The 22,530-nt window shown below is 35.0% G+C and overlaps 1 protein-coding gene across 1 annotated transcript in view; it reads right to left on the bottom strand.

The window, feature by feature from the left end:
- Positions 1-15,976: 15,976 nt before the first annotated feature.
- The window catches only part of LOC134668119 (uncharacterized), a 78,791-nt gene continuing 72,237 nt past the window's right edge, over positions 15,977-22,530 (bottom strand). Inside the window, exon 2 of the mRNA XM_063525620.1 lies at positions 15,977-17,079. Coding sequence (XP_063381690.1) covers positions 16,208-17,079 — 872 coding nt within the window. The 3' untranslated portion in view covers positions 15,977-16,207. The remainder of the gene's footprint in view (positions 17,080-22,530) is intronic.

Here is a 22,530-nt window from a genome sequence, read left to right as displayed (position 1 = left end):
GGTACAGTTGTTTAATTGTTGCTTAATTTGGAGATTGACCCCAATTTCATTTCTGATCAAATCGGTCGATTTGATCATCCCGTCTGGACTCCACTTAACAGCCGTAACACATTAGCGCGCGCGCGTAACACGGTGCGCCAAACCATAGCCTGATGTCATGTAGGTATGTACTTATAGTCCGTTTTTTTTAGCATTAGAAAGAACTTCGCAGAAGTTCGCTTGTGGTTCTAAATCTGGCACTTTTAGCGATAACAATTTGAAGTAAATTATATGTATTGACCATGCTACATTAGATAATTCAATAATTATTAACAATTAACGAGCCTGATAAAAACTGCACCCTTGCTTCTGCGGAGTTCTTTCTAATGCTAAAAAATACGAACTATAGTCCAAAATTATGTTATTTATATGCAATATATGCATTGAACGTTAAATCTGAACCAATTCGATTACTATTCTATAGTGAATCAGCATGACTTGAAAAAGCGCGGCAAATTTAAAACATGTATGTAAAAACCATTTAAGGTTTCAATAGCCCTCATAGACCTGACTTTTATCTCGATATCGTAATTTTCTAGCGACAAACCCATTATCTATACAAAACTGTCGCAAAAATGTTATCGCTTGTATATCGTGGTACAGGATAGGATGGAGCCATAGACTTACTACTTGCTTGCAGGTATCATAATCAAACAAAGTGCTTGCTAAGTAGCTAAATACGCGCAATGTATTTTTATGTCAAAAATAATGTATTTTTTTAATGTTAATTTAGTATGAATTATATAGTAAATATATGTATATTGTTTTATCCACAAATATGAACAATTGTAGTTAATTTACAAAACATAATTTATACGGCCACAAATAAAATATTAAATGCTTCTAAAGTCTGTTTGATTATTTCTACATTGGAAACGAAGTCATTTCAAATTATAAAAACAGTAACTGAACACCTTATTGCTACCTGCATTCACCGCTCGCCGCTCAGCTACCCCCTGACGAATACCACGGCCTTACGTTTTATGACAGGACTCTGAGTCAGGGGAGTGGCACACTTGGTCCGCCATTTTAGTCAGTCATTCCATGTTCGGGTGCGCTTGCGTTCAGTCGAGTTTTGGAATATTACTGCAAATTTTTGTTGTTTGTTAATTTGTTGGTTATGGTGTCGACTTTTATTGCCCTAGTCGCCAAAATAAATGATGTTACTTAGTGAAATTTTAACCGACACCACACGGTAAAAATAAGTTTAACAATAATTACTTAGTTAAAAATCGAGTAAAAACGGTATTTCTAATACTTAACTTATATTTTTTGCTATTCAATTAAAGAGTACTAACAAAATCCTAACTCAATTAATTAGTGCAAATATTTTAAGGTTTGCGATTCCTGCTCGGCCTTGCGTCGTAAGGTGCCCGGTACCACTGTATTGCAGCAATAACTAGAAATGCTTACTTTGGGGAACATTAGCAACTGTCGTTTTTGATAATTACATTTTAGTGGTGAGGGGTGGTACTTAAATGACCGCTATTGAAACCTTAAATGGTTTAAACTTATAGGCGCGAAGATTTGAAATCCCTAAGAAAATTTTAATTTCGCGTCTTTTTCTGCTATCAAATTATGTGTGTTTCGGTATAATAGCCCAATATAATTGGCCTATTATTGTATTAAATTTAACGCGCACGCAAAGACGGAAAGCCTGCAATTATATAAAATTTACTTTCTTATTTACAGCACTCTTGCCCAGATTAAAGCTGATAAGTAGTTCGAATCTAGTCTCCCATATTTTTTAATTTCACTGGTACATATGTCTTGACCGAGTAAATAGTAAATATACTAAATACTTTTTTAAATATTCGCGCTCGGGGCGGGGGGAAGTTTCATCGTTCCGCCGCCCGCTCCATGCAACGACCAATCGCGTTAGCTCGCTGGCTCGTGCGCGGCAATTTTAAAGCAACGATAACGTTTTTGATGGTTTTTTGTGTTATGAATCATATTTCAAGCCGATTTTTACAGTATTCGACGATCGAGAACTCATAACGAAAATCCCATATGATATTGATCTATTACCATTTTTAACCAGGAAATTAAAGCACAACCCCATAAAACCCACCATACGGTATTATTTAGTGTACGATTAAATTGCAACGCTTGTACTTATTATAATTTGGAAATAATTAGAGAAAAAATAGCCTATTACCATTTTTGAGGACGGAAATATACTGAATTTAATAATAACCGTAGGTTACTTACTTTAAATGTAGGATACATAATTATTTTTTGTGTGATTCATGCTTAATGTTATAAATCAAATATTTCTCTATGAGTATTAATTTAAAAAATGTTATTAATATTTTTTACAAATTTTCTGTGATTTTTTATATTTTTACATTTTTTTTTAAATACCTAAATGTAATATATTTATTTGGATTATGTGTCGACGTAATCACTAGATTTATTGTCTGTCCCATACACCGAATAGTTCAGCTATTACTAATTATTTCCATTCCGCCATACTAGCCGATTGTATCTTTCTTGGGCTATTTTTATTATGTTGGTTCCCACGTTGTTTCATACGTCAAATGTAAAGGTTGGTTGTATTGTTGAGTGGCACGTTTACATCTAGGTTTATTTCAATGCCGCCAACCTATGAGGAAGAGACGTTGTTGGTTGTTGGTATTTGTATTGAACAACAGATGTCACTGTCATAGTATCATAGTGTCATTATGATAGCTATAGATGGCACTGTTGTAAAAAACATATTGCGGTATTTTAATTTTGTTATTTTGTTCTGGTACTTACTTATACAGTGCCAGCCACTTGAATAGCCTCACTCAAAAAAATTAATATTTCTCATAGTAATATAAAAGGAGATATACATTAAACATTAAATATGAAATAAAACAAGAAGCCTTGTAATAGTATATAAAATATTTATTGTTATCTAATCAAAGTTTTAAGAAATAACGTCAAATAAATAATTGGCCCTTCCACTTGAATAGCCTCACATGCTAAAGGATACTTTTTAGTTATTAAAACTCTTTCGTTTAATATTTTGTATACCTTCCATTAGACCTTATTAATTCGAAAATATGATTAGGTAGTGATTCATATAAAGAATGTATGTAATTAACGTCCACAGAATCCCAAAAAGTGTAAATAGCTTGAATCAGTTCTTCTTTATTACTAAACTGGCTTCCGTTGTAATAAACTTGCCGAGACAGCCCACCCCAGGCATTCTCCATGATGTTCAGATCAGGAGACAAGGATGGCCAATCTAGAACTTCAATCTGGTTTTCTTCAAACGACTTTGTAACTATGGCTGACGTGTGTATGGGAGCATTATCATGCTGAAAAAACATTTTTTTTCTACTTGTTACTTTTCTGATCTTACTTTTTGTCTCTATTAATAAATTTAAATACTTTTCAGCATTTAGTCTTCCATCTACCATAACGCTACGTCTTACGTAGGCGAACAACGCGCGAACGCGGCGCGGCGCGGCGCGGCGAAATCAATCCTTTGATGCCCATAGAAGTGTCCTACGTAAGCGATCTCGTTGCGAACGCGGTGCGGCGCGATTTGCACGCGAATGTCAGGCGGCGCGGCGCGGCGCGGCGCGGCGGCGGCCGCTTTCGCCGCGCCGCGCCGCGCCGCGTTCGCGCGTTGTTCGCCTACGTAAGACGTAGCGTTATTAAATCAACAGTACCATAGTAATAAATTGCTCCCCAAACCATCACCGATCCGAGAATTGAGTGATGACGTGATAGTACTTTCGGATCTTTCCTTAGGTCATGAAAATAATATTTAAATCCATCTGGACCATCTAGATTAAACTTTTTCTCATCATTAAAAATCACATTTCGCCACTCGGTTTTCCAGCACATGTACTTTTTGGCAAAAGACAGTCGATCCGCCACATGTTGTTCGCGCAAAGGAGGTTTACTCATGATTTTTTTCATTTGAGGTGGGATGATGTTCTAATAATTCGTCGAACTGTAGAGAGAGATCCTCTAGTATTTATTTCACTAGCTATCTGCCTGGCGGTCTTGGTGGAATTTGAAGCAGAGCGTAAAATAAGTCGACGTTCACGATCCATAGTGGCAAATTTTGTGCGTCCTTTATACTGGTGGTCGTAATTTTCCTTATTTTTAACATAATTATTAATAACTTTAGGGCTGCGACCTATTTTTTTAGCTATCTCACGATGGGATAATTTATGAGTTAAATAAAAATTAACCTTTTCAATTTATAAACTTGTAAGTTTTTTGCCACGTCCTATAGTCACAAAAACATTGTGTTTATCGCGTTACTGCAGGTACTTAATAGAATGCCTTCTGTATTATCTAATCATAATAAAATAAATTTGAAAGCGAAACATAAATGCACGGTTTGGACAATTATGTTACACTGAGCAACGTAGTGATTATATGCTCTTTGACACTGAGGCTATTCATGTGGACGACCCGTATTAGCTTTTGCGTCCACGACGTTTCGCGCGCAGACAAGTTCGGACTTGTGAATGTGTCGTTCGATAAACGTCAGGGCGTACAATTCAAATTTAAGATATATTGATAAAAATTATCACGTATAATTATAATACTCACAATATATAGGTGAGGCTATTTAAGTGGTTGGCACTGTACTAGTAAAATAAAATTAGCTGTGCCCGCGGCTCCGGCCGCATGGAATGAAAGCCAAAGAACATCTTAATCTAAAAACATAGATTTATAAGGCATAGATCCCTAGTCCGTACACCCCCAGTGAAGCCATTTCAAGTGCGACGTCTCGTCACACTCGTATCATCGTATTCGAACGGCCGTCAACGGCCGTCGCAGTACTCAAAGTCAAATCGGTGTGTGTACACCTATCAAAAACTACAGGAAAGATGGTTGTTTGTACAGTGAATGGGTGTCACAACACATCATATAATAAAAACAAACCGCCCGATATTACATTTCACGCGTAAGTACCGAGTTTAAGGTGATATTTTTACATAATCGTAAATACAAAAATCCAAATTTTCGTCAGCTGCCATTTCTTCTAAATGTTGCCAGTGTAGTGAATATTTTTTCCTCCAAATGGGACATGACGTCTACATTCTAAAATAAATACGCTCAATTGAATTTCATTGTATAATTGTAGAAAATTATAATTAAGTTAATTATTTAGGTACTTAGTTTTTTTCTTATTTTTATTATGTGTAATGTTCGTTTCAGTTTTCTGACTGATCTGCTGTCTGCGAGATGGAAGGAAAAAAATTAGACAAAATCGGAAAGACGCAATATGGAAACATTGGAAACCGACTAAACACAGTCGAATATGCTCTGTCATATTTAAATGTATTCTTATTATTTTATGCACTTTTATTTTGTTGAATAAAAATAAAACTAGTAAAAACTTATCAGCTATTTATTTAAACCTTATTTCACAAAGTACAGAAATGCAATAAATCCCAAAATAAACAAAAAGATTTTGCTACAAAATCGAATCTACACACTTCCTAATTATTAATAACCAAGTGTGGATGTTGTTAAAAATCCCCTACTTGGAGAGATGTAAATGAATACTGGCAACATATTTTGTATATATGTGTGTGTTTGCTGAGCGTAAAACACGAGCGTCGCACGCACACATCCATCGTGTTTCGGCTTCACTTTTGGCAGGTTCACCGTATGGGGACTATCTGTCTATGCGTTATTAGTTTAAGTCTAAAAAGTTAAAAGTATGACTATGTGCTGTGTGCAAACTGCAAATAGGGTAAAGTCATGTTCGAATATTTAGTTGGTAAGGGTTTATTCTTTTGTGCGGCGGGCTTAGGATTAGGATTAATTGGCGGGTTAAGGATTGATTCATTTGTGTAATAAATGTCCATTTATTATTACTTAATCCTCAACATTTTCCGCCAGGGGGGCGATTTTTGAATTTCAATCGCTCGATTTCGTCATTAAAAAATCTGTGGAAAATGGCGAAATGCTGACTTTAGAAATACGAGCGATAGAAATGGTGAATCGAGTGCTATTGACCACTCATTTTCAATTATATAAGTAGAATTTAAAGGCTTATTATTAACCGGGCAACTAAAATATTAAACAGGAACTTTCACTGGGCATATAATAATATAATTTGGTTGAGCATTAATATTTTAGTACCAATAAATTTATATTCGCCTCAAATTTAAGCATCATATTATTAAAAAACTGGCAGCAAAATCAAGCCACCCAAAAATATTATAGGGAACTTGAATTGATAGGTCGGCGTCTAAAATAATAAGTTGGCAACTAATATTGTAAAGCTATCATAAAATTTTATTGTTTATATATTTTGTACATAAACAGAATAGAATACCTAAGATACCTATATATATATATATATATATATATATATATATATATATGTATATATATATATATATATATATATATACATAAGCTTTAAATTCTCCATTTTTAAATAATTTAAATTTAAACATATGCATACCTAGTACTTTAAATTGTCAAATTTCACAGAAAATTGAAATTTTCACAGATGATGTATTTCTGTTGCCGCTATAACAACAAATACTAAAAACAGAATAAAATAAAGATTTAAATGGGGCTCCCATACAACAAACGTGATTTTTGACCAAAGTTAAGCAACGTCGGGAGTGGTCAGTACTTGGATGGGTGACCGTTTTTTTTTTTGCATTATGGTACGGAACCCTTCGTGCGCGAGTCCGACTCGCACTTGCCCGGTTTTTTAAATTAATAGATAGCCATTTTCTTTTTAAAATGACAGCGTTTTACACAAAAATAAAACGCTAATTAAATAACTTACCCTATTCGGAACCTAATAATAATATTGAGAATGGCAACCCTGTTGTCGGTCGTATTGTCCTTTTCTAGCATATACGTCCCTCTCTCTCCCACACTCCCACCACACAGCAGTTTGCTTTTTGGCGGTTGTCGCAAAAACTAATTTCCAACTCATTGTCTCAAAATTATACATATTTACACCAGGCAGGATTAAAACTTTAGGTTCCGAATAGGGTAAGTTATTTAATTAGCGTTTTATTTTTGTGTAAAACGCTGTCATTAAACAACTGTACCGCTATTCGGAACCTAATAATAATATTGAGACGTGTTTGTTATCGCCTGGTGGTGGGAAGACGCCAAGCCAATGTGATTATACATGTACTTATTATGTATATGTAATATTATTATATTATGAGTGTTTAATTAATTATGCAGTACACCCTTTATTTTAACACCTGTGAGGAGAGAGGTATTTAGTAAAGCATACAATTTGATATTCCATTATATTATGATACTAACTTAACATTTTATATACGTACTTAATGTACTTATAAATGTTCAAAAAGAATAAGTGAGTCACCACAAGGGTGCTATACATAATTACTTAAATGTAGGTATGTGAAAACTAGGTAAAAGAAGATGTGATAAGTCAGTCTACTCTTCAAAGAGCATACAACATCTGTTATAAGGAGTGATGTAATTCAAGTATGAAAAGATAAAAATAATAAAGTACTAGAGTAGTTTTTATTTATAAGTCGCAATTATTATCAAATTTGATAATAATTATCTATAATAGTAAAGTAAGCAGTTGCAGGAATATAACAAGGACAGGACCTTTCTTATTTCCAGAATCCCTCGGGATTAGGTAGACGAATATTTTAATTATTCGTTATATCACTATCACCACAAACAGAGTTAATAAAATTAGGTACTTATTCAAATGTCATAGGGAATCACTAAATTTATTTAATGACTGTAAGCCATATACTTGGTTATAGGTTATAGTTATAGCTATAAAATGCATTTAACTCTTTTATATGCTTTACTAACGAGAACGCAAGTCACTGTACATACATAAATAAACCTTACTTAAAAGTGTGAAGGTTACTATGAGAGCTTAAGCCACAACACTCATTGTTCACTGCGCTGTGGCACTAGTTATGACGCTTTGTGGTGTTCTTGTGTAGAATTGCCACAGAACTTTATCAATAATATTTGCAGAGTCATTCTAATTAAATTCATGTTTAGCTATCATAACCTTAATTTTACTCAATAATTTGTATATATGTAGTAAGAGTAGTTTCTTAGTGGTTTACTTTATCTGGTGCCTACTGGTAGACATAAGCCTTAAAACTTTATTGGTTCTGACCGCTAAAGTGGCTTAATTTCTGTAAACTATTCATAGACATTGCTTAATTCTGAATATTCAGTGTGTAAATTATAAGGAATCAGATACTTAATTCGAAACCCTAGCTCATCGCATAGGTGCTTTTAACCGAAATACAAATTTATGTGCTTATTTCGTGATTTTACATTATTTGCTGTGGGAAACCAGGGGGTTCCCGACCATTTGCCGGGCGCCTGTGGCCCCAAAGCCACAGCGCAGAGGCCCTTTAAGAGGGACCTATTTTATCCAATGCTAGAATCAACGCTTTGTCGAATCTATTAGATATTTAGGTATACTTATCCTCCTTATGAACTAAGGATAATTGTTACTTGTTTATATTTCAATAGTAGCAAGATTGTAAATTATTTTATATTCTGAAATATAATATTACTTAATTTGGGCCAGTGTACTTTTGTATACTATATCTCTGGCCTACTACCTACTATATAGGTTAGTCTAATAACATCCCGCCTACTGGGAGGCAATATACAGAGTTCATGGATATATATTCACGATATCGCTAAGTGTGTGGATCTAGTTTTCCGACACTTGACTGCATGAAATTATTGTGTACATTTTTTACAGGTCTCGAGCAAGAAGGGTACCTATATATAGGTTGAGGTCCTTAACTTGTGGATTTGGTAATAGGAGCAAGACACAAACGGGGTGTAAATTAATTGATCCACCATGTTTCAAGAGATTCATGTGCATTGATGCCTTCAAGTTACACTGTACAGACAGACTATATACCTAACTCTTTTGCAGAGTTTTGCCAACATATTATAATAAATGACTGCATTTGTTTGGGTGTACTTGTTCCACGACAAAAACATATTTATATATATTACAATGTATTTTTGAAAAGTACTCGCCTTTCAAAATAGCTTCGCCTTTTCGCAAGGCTTGCTGCTGTTTCACATTGTGCAAAGCAACCAGTATCGCAATGCTATAATTTTGTATAAATTGAGAACTAGAGGGTCATGCCCTAGACGTGACCGCCCAGAAGTTATACTAGAATCGTTCGTGCAAACCATTAAGTCACTGTTTATTAAAAACCTTATGACTGGGTACCTTACATTCCACGGTGGGTACATTTGTTAAACGTATAGTATCAAACTATGACGAATAATGATAAGTGAATTAAGTGATAACAATATTTGGTCCGTGCATAGAAGCACGTGCCTATGAGATTAGTGCATGGGTAGTTTAAAATAAACTTAATCTGTGCATAGGAGCACTTACGATCAAGGTGGTTCGAATCCTCAAGGTTCACAAAGCAGACATAAGGATGTAAAATAAATCATTCATAAACGCCCCGTTAGGTCAGTTTTGTATATTTTTATTTCCAACATGCTTGTGCAGCACATGACAATTTTCCTATATACCATGCCAGTCAGGGATATAATAATTAAATAGGTACCTAACCTTGGTTATGTCGTGTACCTACATAGGTAGGTACTCGTAAAAATGTTAACTGAAAGACTAGTGCTCTCGAGGCAAATATAATTTATATTAATTTCTAGTCTGTCATAGCAGGCATAGACTTCAAAGGTTTTTAGATATTCATAGGGCCGCTAAACGGAACCCTTTGTACACCTTGAGCAGGCTGTTTGTGCTCTTGTAATTTTATTTTCACACCATGAGTGATATTAAACATAGCTTATTTCAGAATTGAACCGTAAGCTATGTTGTGTCGTGAGCTTAAGTGAGCCTGATTTAATTAGAGTCCACAGATTATCTGGACCTTGGAGGATTGACCACACCTTATTCTAAATATCAATATTCTGTCTGGGCTTATGGTCGAATTTAGGTGACTAAATCTCTTAGTATTATCTATGCCACCAACGTTATGAGGCTTAGCGTCTCTAGACCACAATTTTATATTAGGGTGCAAAGATTTTTTCATCTTTAAAATAAAAATGAGTCGAGATAGGCTTATATCTTAGGTTATTTCATATCTATTATATTATAATTTTAGAAATGTTAATTATTCCAATTTTGAGTTTAGCCAATAGGGTGTCCGGGACCCTTAAAATAGATTGGTAAACAATAATGAAACCTCGAATAACGAAGCCTATTTCGATTGATTTTTACCCAGAACATTATTTTGTTAGAACCCTTTTCACTTGTCCTTTGTCCAAAAGGAGGTATTTACATATTCATCTTTGTTATATTTTTATGATTGTGGCCTACTCGCTCGCCTGTGTTATGACCATATCATTTAATTTCTGACATGCCTTGCGCAGGCTTATATAGGTTGTAATATCATCATCAGTAACTTGACATCAGTTTGTGAATGAATCAAAGATTCTTTGGCACACCTTACGCAGGTGGAAACATGGCAGCCTTGCGCAGGCTTAAATAGGTACACAACATATTGGTTTCATCACAAATAACTTGACGTTAGTTTGTGACTGAATAAAAGATTCTCTTAGGCACACCTTACGCAGGTGGAACCATAACAGACATAGCTTAAGAATATCATTCAAATGAAGTCAAGGGGAAAGGATTTACTTTAATAGGCACTTTTAGAAAGTGTCATTCACGGTGACGAGATTTGCCATAACTAAACTTTAACTCTACAGTTAGCGAATATAATTTGAAATTATGAAGCAAACCATGCGTCTTCGTCAATGAATCAATCTAAACATTCCCATATCGTTAATGCCCTTTCAAGTCACAGGCTTCCGATTTTACTTAAAACGTTTACAAGTGTAGGTACTATTTATGTAGGTAGGTAGGTAGGCTTAAAGAAGCGTCTTGTATGTACCTATAGTTACATATAGAATGAATAATCAAGTTATTCAAATCCAAAATAATACAAGCACATATAGCAACTACATGCAAGAGTTCTTTTAAGCTGTTAGTACCTGTTATTTATTTAAAGAGATACCTATCTACCTACATTTTAACCTTTTTTTTTTTTTTTCAATATCCTTAGATCTAGTTGGAGAGATATACATTGATAGGGAGTGAAATACTTAAGACTGCATCGAGCAAAATCAGCGAAAAAGGCAGTCACCGTTTAGTCGCTAGCGTTCACATCTCTTGATAAAAAAAATTATAATAAATGTCATTATTATCCCAAAGAGTGTGTTTACAACGAATCACCCTTGAAAATCTGAAATATTTTACAATATAATAAATACACCTATGCAAAGTTGTACCTAAAACGAGATGAACGAGTGTCAGCGTTTAGTAAAATTTGTATAAAAAAATCGATGCTCATGCTATAAAATCGAGTGATTTCGAAAGCCAGATAACTGGACTACAACGAATCAGGCTTTTCCTATTTTTCCTCTTAAAGGCTACAGAGAAATTCAATCGTAAACGTAAACTTTCGTAAAATTTCCATACATCCGCCATATCTGTCAAATTCTCCTTTCAATCAGATGCCCGCTGGGCTTGGTTCAAAGCGGACGCGTACCAGGATCTCCCAGTTTGACAGTTTGAAATTCATATCCGTATACGAATGATGATACCAGTGAAAAACTGTGTTCAAAATAAATAGGGTAAATAAATAACGTCACACGGAGATCTAGAGTCATAAAAATTTCGACATCTTTTTATTCACAAGTCATAATACTTAAAAAATATAACAAATTATTTAATAAAATATATGAATACAACCAAATCAGTGTAATTAGCTTCTTCCTAATTCTCTTAAAATGAAAAAAGTTTGAAGATTTGTTATTTCTTATTGGAATAAATTTTCATTGTGCTGGTATTCATGTTACGTCATTTTAAAAACATATATGACATAATGTCAATATACTAGATAAACAATTTATCAACAAAATTCTTCACATTTTAGCCTAAGCAATATAAATTATTAAAATTTTATTTATGAAGACGGAGCAATGTTGTTCACATAATTTCAGCAATAAAATTCTTAGTTTTTAACTAGTTCTGTTGCTATTCTAAGAGCTATCACGAGCTCTGAAAGTTAATTCAATGATATATCATCAAGAAATTGAAATCAAGACTCGACCTGCAGTCTCAGCGAGTTTTTGTGGCTATATTATCAGTTGAAAGAACGATATTTAAAGCCAATACCAGCAGTGGTCTGTTTTACGAGTACCTATATTGGTTTCATGTGACGATGTTTATATAAATGTATCTATCAAACAACAACTGTGCTTTTATTTCATTGATATTCGGTGCAAAACGATAACTCAGTAACGAAATAAAATTATGAGAAATGCCTTTGGTTTTTTTCAGTGAACGTTTATGTTTATGAGGTCGTTTATAGGTTTTAAGGTCTTATGGCTTATCAGCGTGGCTTTGGCCTTTGGACATTTTTGTAATGCTTTGTAATAAGATAGGTGAGGTATCTACTTATATCCCTAATTGTAATAACCTTTTTTGAAATGAATTACAATTTAATTATTTAAATAAAAAAGTGGTCCACAATAATATACATCCGTTCGGTCCGCTAAAATAATATAAGTGCCCTTCATAATATTAAGTAGGTATATTTAAGATTAACAATCAGTAAACATCATTAATTACAAATTGGGTGAGATATTTCCGACATAAAACCTAAAGGTAAAAGTACAATTTGCCAAGTAAACTGTCAATCTACATTAATTATTATAATAGATAGACTCTTAGAGGTCAGCTTACTGAAGATTATGAACAACATATAGGTACTTTCTAAATAAAATACAATTTGTTTTTCCATGACTCATGTAGGCCTTATTTTACTAGACCATTTAAATTAAAGATGAAATTAATTCATGATAAAAGGTAATAAGGCCCGGTAATATTCTCTGTTATTCTTGAACTTGTACTATGACTCAGACACTGACACTGACAGTGCAAGTAACAAGGCCCGGCTCCGAACCAACATGGTATGGTTTTTTTATAAAACGTGTATTTTTCAAAAGCGCCGGAATATTATTATAACTATTTTGGTATATGAAGAAACATGAACAAATGAGAAATCTATATTGAATTGAATTGGTAATAATATCCTGATTATTTATAAAACTATTTCAGTTAAAATAAAGGTGGGCCTTATATGCCTCACCTAACCCTATTCGTTCACATTTAGATCCTATAGCTATATTTGGTCACTTTGGCCGTCACTATCTATTTGATACCGATTGTACTAACAATTAAAAGTACACCTCATATGTACTTTTTCCTGTACTGAAACTTATAAGGTATGCCCACCAAATACGCTCATAAGAACGATATATTCGATAGATATAGGCTATGAACTATCTAATGATATACAGGGTGTAATCGTTAAGTGTAGCCAGGCTATAATTCCGTAAATATAACAGATATCAGAAAACTTCAAATTGTTATCGAAAGTGCGTTACCCAATGAGTAAAATTACATTAAGGGGTCATCCATTAATTACGTCACACGTTTGGGGGGGGAGGGGGTCAAGAAAATGTGACATGTTGTGACATGGGGAGGGGGAGTCACAAACACTGTGACGTCACTTTAACTTCATCACTATTCATCAGTAACCGAAAATTAATTTATATTTTTTTATTCGCAGTACATTTAAATAATGAGGTTTTGGAAGTATGTAGGTAATTTTCGTTCCTAATTGGTTTTGTGTTATAAAATTATATATATTTATTTTACCAAAAATATATATTTTTTTAAATAATGCCGAGTTAGTACTGCCCATTTCGTTGAAAACAAAATTACCTAAAATGTGACGTCACACCAGGTGGGGAGGGAGTTGCAAAATGTGACCAAGTGTGACAAGGAGGGGGGGAGGGGTCAAAAAACCTAGAAATTAATGTGACGTAATTAATGGATGATTCCTAATAACTTTTTAAAATAAAAGCAGAAATATCCCAAACATTAACGTCAAACCCTCCCATACATTTAGTACGACGACTCACCCCTCACTGTAATAAAATAATAAAACTATTATTTCATAAACGGTAGTTTTATTATTTTATTACAGTGAGGGGTGAGTCGTCGTACTAAATGTATGGGAGGGTTTGACGTTAATGTTTGGGATATTTCTGCTTTTATTTTAAAAAGTTATTAGGAATCATCCATTAATTACGTCACATTAATTTCTAGGTTTTTTGACCCCTCCCCCCCTCCTTGTCACACTTGGTCACATTTTGCAACTCCCTCCCCACCTGGTGTGACGTCACATTTTAGGTAATTTTGTTTTCAACGAAATGGGCAGTACTAACTCGGCATTATTTAAAAAAAATATATTTTTGGTAAAATAAATATATATAATTTTATAACACAAAACCAATTAGGAACGAAAATTACCTACATACTTCCAAAACCTCATTATTTAAATGTACTGCGAATAAAAAAATATAAATTAATTTTCGGTTACTGATGAATAGTGATGAAGTTAAAGTGACGTCACAGTGTTTGTGACTCCCCCTCCCCATGTCACAACATGTCACATTTTCTTGACCCCCTCCCCCCCCAAACGTGTGACGTAATTAATGGATGACCCCTTAATGTAATTTTACTCATTGGGTAACGCACTTTCGATAACAATTTGAAGTTTTCTGATATCTGTTATATTTACGAAATTATAGCCTGGCTACACTTAACGATTACGCCCTGTATAAGTTACTTCGGGACGCGTCATGGTCATGGCCCAGAACCCATACTATCCGGGACACAGTTCTTTAATATTATGTGGGGCTAAAAAGGCCCTCTGTCAGTGCAGGTGACAAGGCCCGGTCCCGGGCCTTATTGAACGTATGAGATGGAATAGTAAATTTAAATATTTTAATATAGGTAATTATGAGTTTTTTGATTTCCCGATAAGTTTTAAGTAAGCATCACTTACTGGCTTACAAAAGTATAAGCGTAGTACCTGCATTCATAATTTTAGATATAAGTAGTTCACTTCGAGTAGGTAAAATAGACGATTTCTTATATCTTTAATAATAAAACTCCTAGTTTTAATTTGGTCTATGTCTACAAACCGCATACTTACCATCGCACACCACCACACTGTTAACTGACAGTTCGTAAACCTTATTACAAAAGGCATAAGGTCTACCGATGGACAGTTAAGAGCGTCGCCGTTTGTACCTATCTTAATACAAAAGTCAACAACGAAAATAAATAATTACCTAATACGTCACATACCTATGACATGACATGAACAAACAAGGAAAGCTATATATAAAAAGTGTTTTTTCTCTGTCTTCTCACAAAGGAAAGTTTGACAGTTTTAATTCCTCAAAGGAGGTCAGTAGTTAACACTAAACTCGAAACAGCACCTTTAAAAAAACATTAGGGGTCACTGACCTGTCCCAGTAAATTGAGGTAGTGTGCGTGAGCTGCGTTTGTGCGTGAAATGGGGTAATTTGACAGAATCTGAAAATTTACCCTCCTCTACGCCCTCTTAATATTGATATATAATAATATTTACACACAAAAACCCCACTCAAATAAGTGCAGTGCAGACTTTTAGAATGCCAGTAAACTGGCTAAGTGTTACTCACTTGTCTTTAACCTCTAGCCGCCCATGCGTTAATCCTTGCCAAGCAGAATGAAATTTTATTTTGTCAATATAAAGTTCAAATTAGAATGGACAGGAGACCTTTTTTATAGGTCTCTGGGCGGCTAGAGGATAAACTAAACAGTCGAAACCTTGAATAGATAATTCGAAAGTTTCGCCGAGATATTATGCTTGCTTTATCAATAGCAAACGTAGATATTCGATCTAGTTCAATTTTGTAACCAGCAATCTGCTTACAACACCTGTAAATTACATTGCTAGTTACACATCTCTTAGCTTGATTAATTGAAGGAGGTATGAAAATGAAACTAGAAGCTTAATTAAGGTTCTTAATTTAATTTATTATTTGAATCATCATTCAATAGCAAACCGCGCGCATTCACCCATCTTCACATAACAGCTCATATCGCTTACACAAGTAGACTACAGACAACACACAAATTAAATTTAGGCAGCGGCGTTTCAACACTCGACGCACTTGTCACACCATTTTTCTACTGGTACCTACTTCAATCACTTACGTAACGCAAGTCTTTGTATTTACACTGGTTTTAGCTTAAAGCTAGCAACGGCTCTTCCGGATCGTGCTTTGGACTTATATGTTTCGAGTTCGCTTTCTTCCACTGCTCCTTTTTGTTAAACTTTTGCTTTGTTGCTGCTAACTTCGCTTTAGATTTCGTAATCTTTGGCGGCTTAGGGTCGTCTAGACGTTCTAATGTCTCTATAATGTTTTTAGGCTTTGAAACGACCCGTCTAGTTTCTTCGCTAATTTCGTCCATCGTTGCATTTTTGTTGGCGTAAACGACGACGAAATGTGAGTAAGCGGAGTTGGATGGAGAGTTGATGTCGGCGAAGTCTCTGAAGTTAGCGAACTGGTCTTGATTGAAATTAGGTCTAGGATTGGCTATGTAGCCTGATCCGAGAGACGGTCGGCCATGGCCATTGTTGTAGAATGAGTTGAAGCTGTCGTGGAAATCGTCGGTGTCCTCATCGTTTTGGGCGAAGAAAGTTCCTCCTCTAATGATTCCAAAGTTTCCTGAGCCAAGCAAGCTAGAGCTTGCATCTACTAAAGGCGCTGAAGCAACGCTATTCTGCTTTCCGAAACCATCAAGACTTCTGTAGTTTCCAAACAAGGGGTAGTTTAGCAACGATCTGTACGATTGCGGTTTCTGGCTGTACGCCGTCTCTTGATTTCCAAAACCGCCTATTCTGTAGCCGCTTTGCTGTTGAGGTTCGAAGAGGTTTGCGAAGGAGGGAAAGAAAGTCTGTGAGCCGCCGACGAGCTCGATCGAGTGGTCGGTCTGGACGGCCGTCGAAGCCGCAGATTGAGGCTCATGCTGTTGATTTTGCCACTGCTGATGCGGCGCCGCTACCACCTCGGGGACAATCTCGGACGACTCTGCACTGAGATCCGTTGCGTCATCTGAAACAAACAGATTTAACGTCAGTCAACGTTGTCTAAAATGCCAAAAAAAAAATTAAAAGACCTTGATAAGGTAAGACAATACGATGCTTGACGTATGTAGGTTTGATATGTTGTAACGGAGATTGCGGCTGTTAATACATAATGCATGTATGCATTGTTTTGATTACACTTGTAAATTAAGTTCTTTGCTGCGTGGGTGTGGGGGGTGACGTTTCGACTTATTTGCGACACGCTATAATAAAAACACATGTTTTATGACGCTCATTGTCTTTCAAACGGAATAATTTAGCTACCGGAATATAAAACGTTTCCTGAATATACATTTGTAATAATTTTTAGACCTTGTAGTTCAAAATGTAAATAAACGTAGGTACCATCAACAAAAATAGGCACCTAACCAGACCCTAACATAAACACAAAGTATCTAAAACACTCGTTAGCCTGTCCAGAAACTTATAAATCTCTCGTATAATTTATTGGTGTTAGTAAATTACAATTGAAGAGAGGCACCTAACCAGACCCTAACATAAACACAAAGTATCTAAAACACTCTCGTTAGCCTGTCCAGAAACTTATAAATCACTCGTATAATTTATTGGTGTTAGTAAATTAAAATTGAAGATGTTTCGTATATTCTTATAAGGAAATGCGAGGCGTGCAAAATGACTTTATCAAAATGTAAATCTTTATTAGGCCGTTATTCAATAAATTGAGAAACTCGGCTCGACATTGTTTCCTGAGTGAATTTCTCAACTTTAGCTTTCAATCAAATCCTTATATGAATAGTATAGCCATAAGAAGCCAATAAGCGTTAATGACGGATAATGAGTTCGAAGAGTGGGTAAATTATTAGGTACATCAGGAGGACGCCAATTTACGCTATTTGTAGGTGTCCTATTCTACTCTTTAGTTGTTAAAGCAACATTAGACATTTAGAAGTAGCTTAGTATTTATTATTGGTTATTGGTGCATTACGATTTCTGATACCTTCATTCATCACAATTACAATTTTTATAACTAGACTTCAATAAAAGCTCTAAGTTTAGTTTTGTAATTACAATTTGTTTAATTGTCACTTACTGTCATTTATTAAAGTTAATAACTTTAACAAATCTCTACGGTAGAAGTTCTACCATTACGTTCGGTGCCGTAAGTCCAAGCATAATTATTGTCCCACTGTGGGTACCTATGTTGGCTGGCTGAATGAATTACTACGTCTGAGCCTTTTGGACCGGAGAAAATTTACTCAACGGTTATGTCATTCCTAAGTACTGGTCAGTGAAGTGACCACTGTGGTTTGCGGTTGCCTTTTTAGAGCACCGTACAAAACTTTGTTCACGGTGCTCTTATGGGATCACTTCGGTCTTGCAAATCGGTTAAATGCGTTTTTCTCAAAGACCGTTTGATGTAGGTACCTGAAATTTGGAATAGTTATGGCAAGTACCATCACTAACACTGTGAATAAGTCGAAACTGCTTATTTCTGATTTTAGGGGGAAATTTAGGGGTTAAGAGGGGTAGGCTGAATTTTATTTTCAATTGTAAGAATCGTGTGAGGTACCATTAGAAAGCTTGCAAAAAATTGAGTCGATGGACTGATTTTGACTTCATTTTAGAATGCAATAGTTTCGATAAAAAATGCATTTAAAGTTGCAAGTTTTCATACAAAAATTTTCACCTCTGTCCTGGCGATTTTCGGGAAAACTATAGCTAACAGGCAGCTGACCAGTCAATATCCAACTAAAACGACTATGGAGACGGCGGGAAAATTATCAGGTTAACTCTAACTTTATTAGTTTTTAAACTGCAGCCTGATCTTTGGTTGCTTAGGGCTAGCTAACTGATGCTTACACTGGTCATTCATATTAAGAAGTAGTTTTAGTTAGAAAGATCCTTACTTAAAACTTTGACATTGAAATTTATGACTTATGTCTTTGATACAAAGTTTAATTCTACTTACTTACTTTTGTGAGATATTTCATTTTTTTCCTGAATAGCCTACTATAAGTATGAGAGAGTAAAAGATCTGCAAAATGCAACCTTATTAAAATAAAAAAAAGCCTTATTAAAAGCAAATAAGTTTAAATTTCGAACGGGCTTTCCAACCAATGGACTATCGCAGTGTGCTCAGTAAGAATCATATTTTATTATTGGAGTTTATCAGTTTAAATTTAAATTAAGAATTCCGTTCTTCACTGTCGTTGTGTTTTTTTTCACATTAGGGCACATAGAGTTAGTAAAGCGAATAGAGATAATAAAGTCATTCAATACTTATTAACAGCTATGGCGTCATCTACCTATAGATTTTACTGAGAGTATCTGATTCGTCGAAACAGTACCTATTCCTTTTCATTAAGTACCATTACATTTATGTATTAATTGTATAAAGTATGTATATTTTTGAACCGATCGGTGAGAGCAGCAACTAGATACTGTTCTGTGACGAAAAAAAAATTAAAATTCACAATTCACAGTTTTTGGAAACAAAGGTAAAGTTGACGAAATATAAAGTAAGCCGATCTTGATCAAACTTGTTTGAGTGACAAAAATGTCAGTTAAGATTTGGTACTCATGAATTCCAGTTCTACTAAAATATTTTTGCTTTTAAAAACTGATGTACAATAAGTCCAAAATTGTCCGGTAAGTTAGGTTTATATTCAAATTATACGCAATTCTTTGTAGCAACTCCGCCAAGTGGACGGAAACAGGTACTGGACGGCAACCTGACGCAGTTACCCTACTTGTACTAAAACTTAGACATTTATTATTAGGTACTTATTTCTGTGACTTATATGAAACATGAGCAAATTGATTAATACTTTACGTTAATTATATTTTGAGTCAGAAACAAGCCTAACGTCAAAAACCGAGAAATGCCGAATCACAGACTTAATTGTAATATTATTCCTTTTTGAGTCGTGCCTGCCCAGTCTACAAGTTTAAAATAAGTACAACAATTGCGACTATATCAAAGATTATGAGGTTGTATGTATACCCAGTATTTTTGACGGATTTAGTTTTTCATGCTCGAAGTTGCCTGTCAACTCTGACGTATATTAAATTGTCAACTATTTTGGTGTTTGAAAAAATCAATAATTGGCAAAGTACCGTGGCAGAAAAAGCCATTCTCACAAAAAAAGAATCAATAATAATGAAAATGTTCAGACAAGTGGAAGAATATCATACTTCAATATGTTATGGATGCTAGTAAGATGTAAAAACAACAGTTTAGCGGAATGTCAGTTTACGAAATGGTTTGTACAAATTACAGAGAAATTCATAATAATTTGTTTCTACTAGAAATGTGCCTTCACCAAACGTTTTAGATAAACGGTATTAGGCCTATATTATATAAACGTTCTTGATTTCGGTTGGCCGAAATGGGACTTACGATTTTTCCTCTTTTCACCTCCAAGATGAGGTTGATTGTTAGTGTTCGAAAGCTGTAATTTGGTATGGATATACAATCAACCCGACAAGGTGGTAAATAAAATCTTTAATCTCTAAAAAATATATCTAAGGTAGAAGCTTTGTAACTTCTACGTTACCTATACTAGCCCAGAGGACTTTAATAAAAGTCCAAACTCCAAGGTCCCAGAGCTCCCAGACATTACCTTCTTATTTCCTAGTCAATAAAATGTACTTATGGGATAAATTAGTATTAGTATCCAAACTTAAAACCACCTAGGGATGTGTCGTACGGTGCTCTGAACACCGTAGTCTTGACTTCGTGCTTGGCCAATTATTTAAATTTTGAATCAAGAACATAATCACATTCGAACGCAATATCGAAGCATGTTGCTGAAGATTACGATTACGTTGAATATATTCATAATTATCAACCTTTATTTCGTAAATATTATAAATATGTGACGATAACCGCTGATCTTTATAACCTTTAACCTAGAGGGGAATTTGAAACAAATCTGCATTTTTGTTAGGAAAACAAGGCAGTGTTTTGAAACTGTGCCAAAGGTCAGGAGAAAGCTAGGGTTAGGGTATAACGAGGCTAGATCGAATAGACGCCTTATGAGAGACGTGGCAGGATCGACGCAATAATTTTGGTCACGTCTGTTCACGTAACTCTGAATGAAATGTGCGTTTTGTATCAGATTAGAAGACAGACTAGGTAATACGCAATTTGCGTAGGAATTTGGATTTCTCTGCGTGCGTATCTATACTGCTTATGCGTTTCTTCTTTGTTTATTTAATGCGACATTAAAAATAAAATAGAGCAGTTTAGTAGGTATTTTGAAATGTTGTCTAATATAGGTACCTACTGTACGCTGTGTTGCGTAGGTGACGCATCGCGCGGTCTCTTTCAAACCAATAGCCAGTAAGTAACCAATAATGTTCAATTTTTACTGATCACAAAAAAGTTGGAACAATTACGATGGTAAAATGTGTATACTAATATTACTAATTACAAAATTATGCAATATCACTTGTTTCTATATCTATGTCATACACATAATAGGGTCCAAAAATGACTTCACTTGACTATTTTATCTTATATGTAAATATGTAACAGATAAGTAGGTAGGTACTTATAGGTATCTGTTTTTACGGTTCCGTACACAAAGGGTAAAAACGGGACTCTATTACTAAGACTCCAGTGTCCGTCTGTCTGTGTCTGTCACCAGGCTGTATCTCATGAACCGTGATAGATGATGTATTTCTGTTGGCGCTATAACAACAAATACTAAAACGTACGGAACCCTCATTGGGTGAATCCGACTCGCACTTGTCCGGTTTTTACTTATTGCAGCAATACGTAACATACTAGTTTAATGCGACTCGTACGTTTAACGAAGAAGACTTTACATGTCGCAGTAATTTCCCGCTTTTCCGTAGTTACGTACAAACAGCAACACTCCTAACTGTACATAGGTGGACCTTATTACAAAAGGCATAAGGTCCACCGATGTACAGTTAACAGTGTGGGCGATAGGTCATCGTTTAACGGGTTGACAGTTTCCACACGAATTGCTAAACCATTCGTACACGTTGATGACATAAGTGGTTCAAACCTATGCAACTCTGCATTTATCTCGAAATAGGAACTCTAGAATAATGTCTCCATAATTCATGGAAGCGCTGCTTGAGAACTTTTTAGGCACTGTCGAAATACTGCGACAATTCGACTGCGACCATAATTATTAAAATTACCCTAACCTGGTACCTAAAATGTATGGGTTGCAGTCGCTCGACCGTAAGTACGTAATACTCGTAAAAGTCGTAGATGCATGATCAGTGATCACATTACTTAAAACAATTGGTAAAAGTATGTTGCCCGCTCACTTTATAGGTACAGTCAACTTTGATAAAGTCAAGTTTGATCAGATCAGACTATGCGTTAAAAGTATAGTAGCTTAATAAAAACATAACTGTTTTAACAATTAACCTGTTGCTTACTACTACTAGATATCTAATTTTAAACGCGAACTAC

This window comes from Cydia fagiglandana, chromosome 10 (genome assembly GCF_963556715.1).
Source record: "Cydia fagiglandana chromosome 10, ilCydFagi1.1, whole genome shotgun sequence".
Taxonomy (NCBI): Eukaryota; Metazoa; Arthropoda; class Insecta; order Lepidoptera; family Tortricidae; genus Cydia; species Cydia fagiglandana.
The sequence above is the reverse complement of the archived record's forward strand: the minus strand, read 5'-3'. Positions and strand labels throughout refer to the sequence as shown.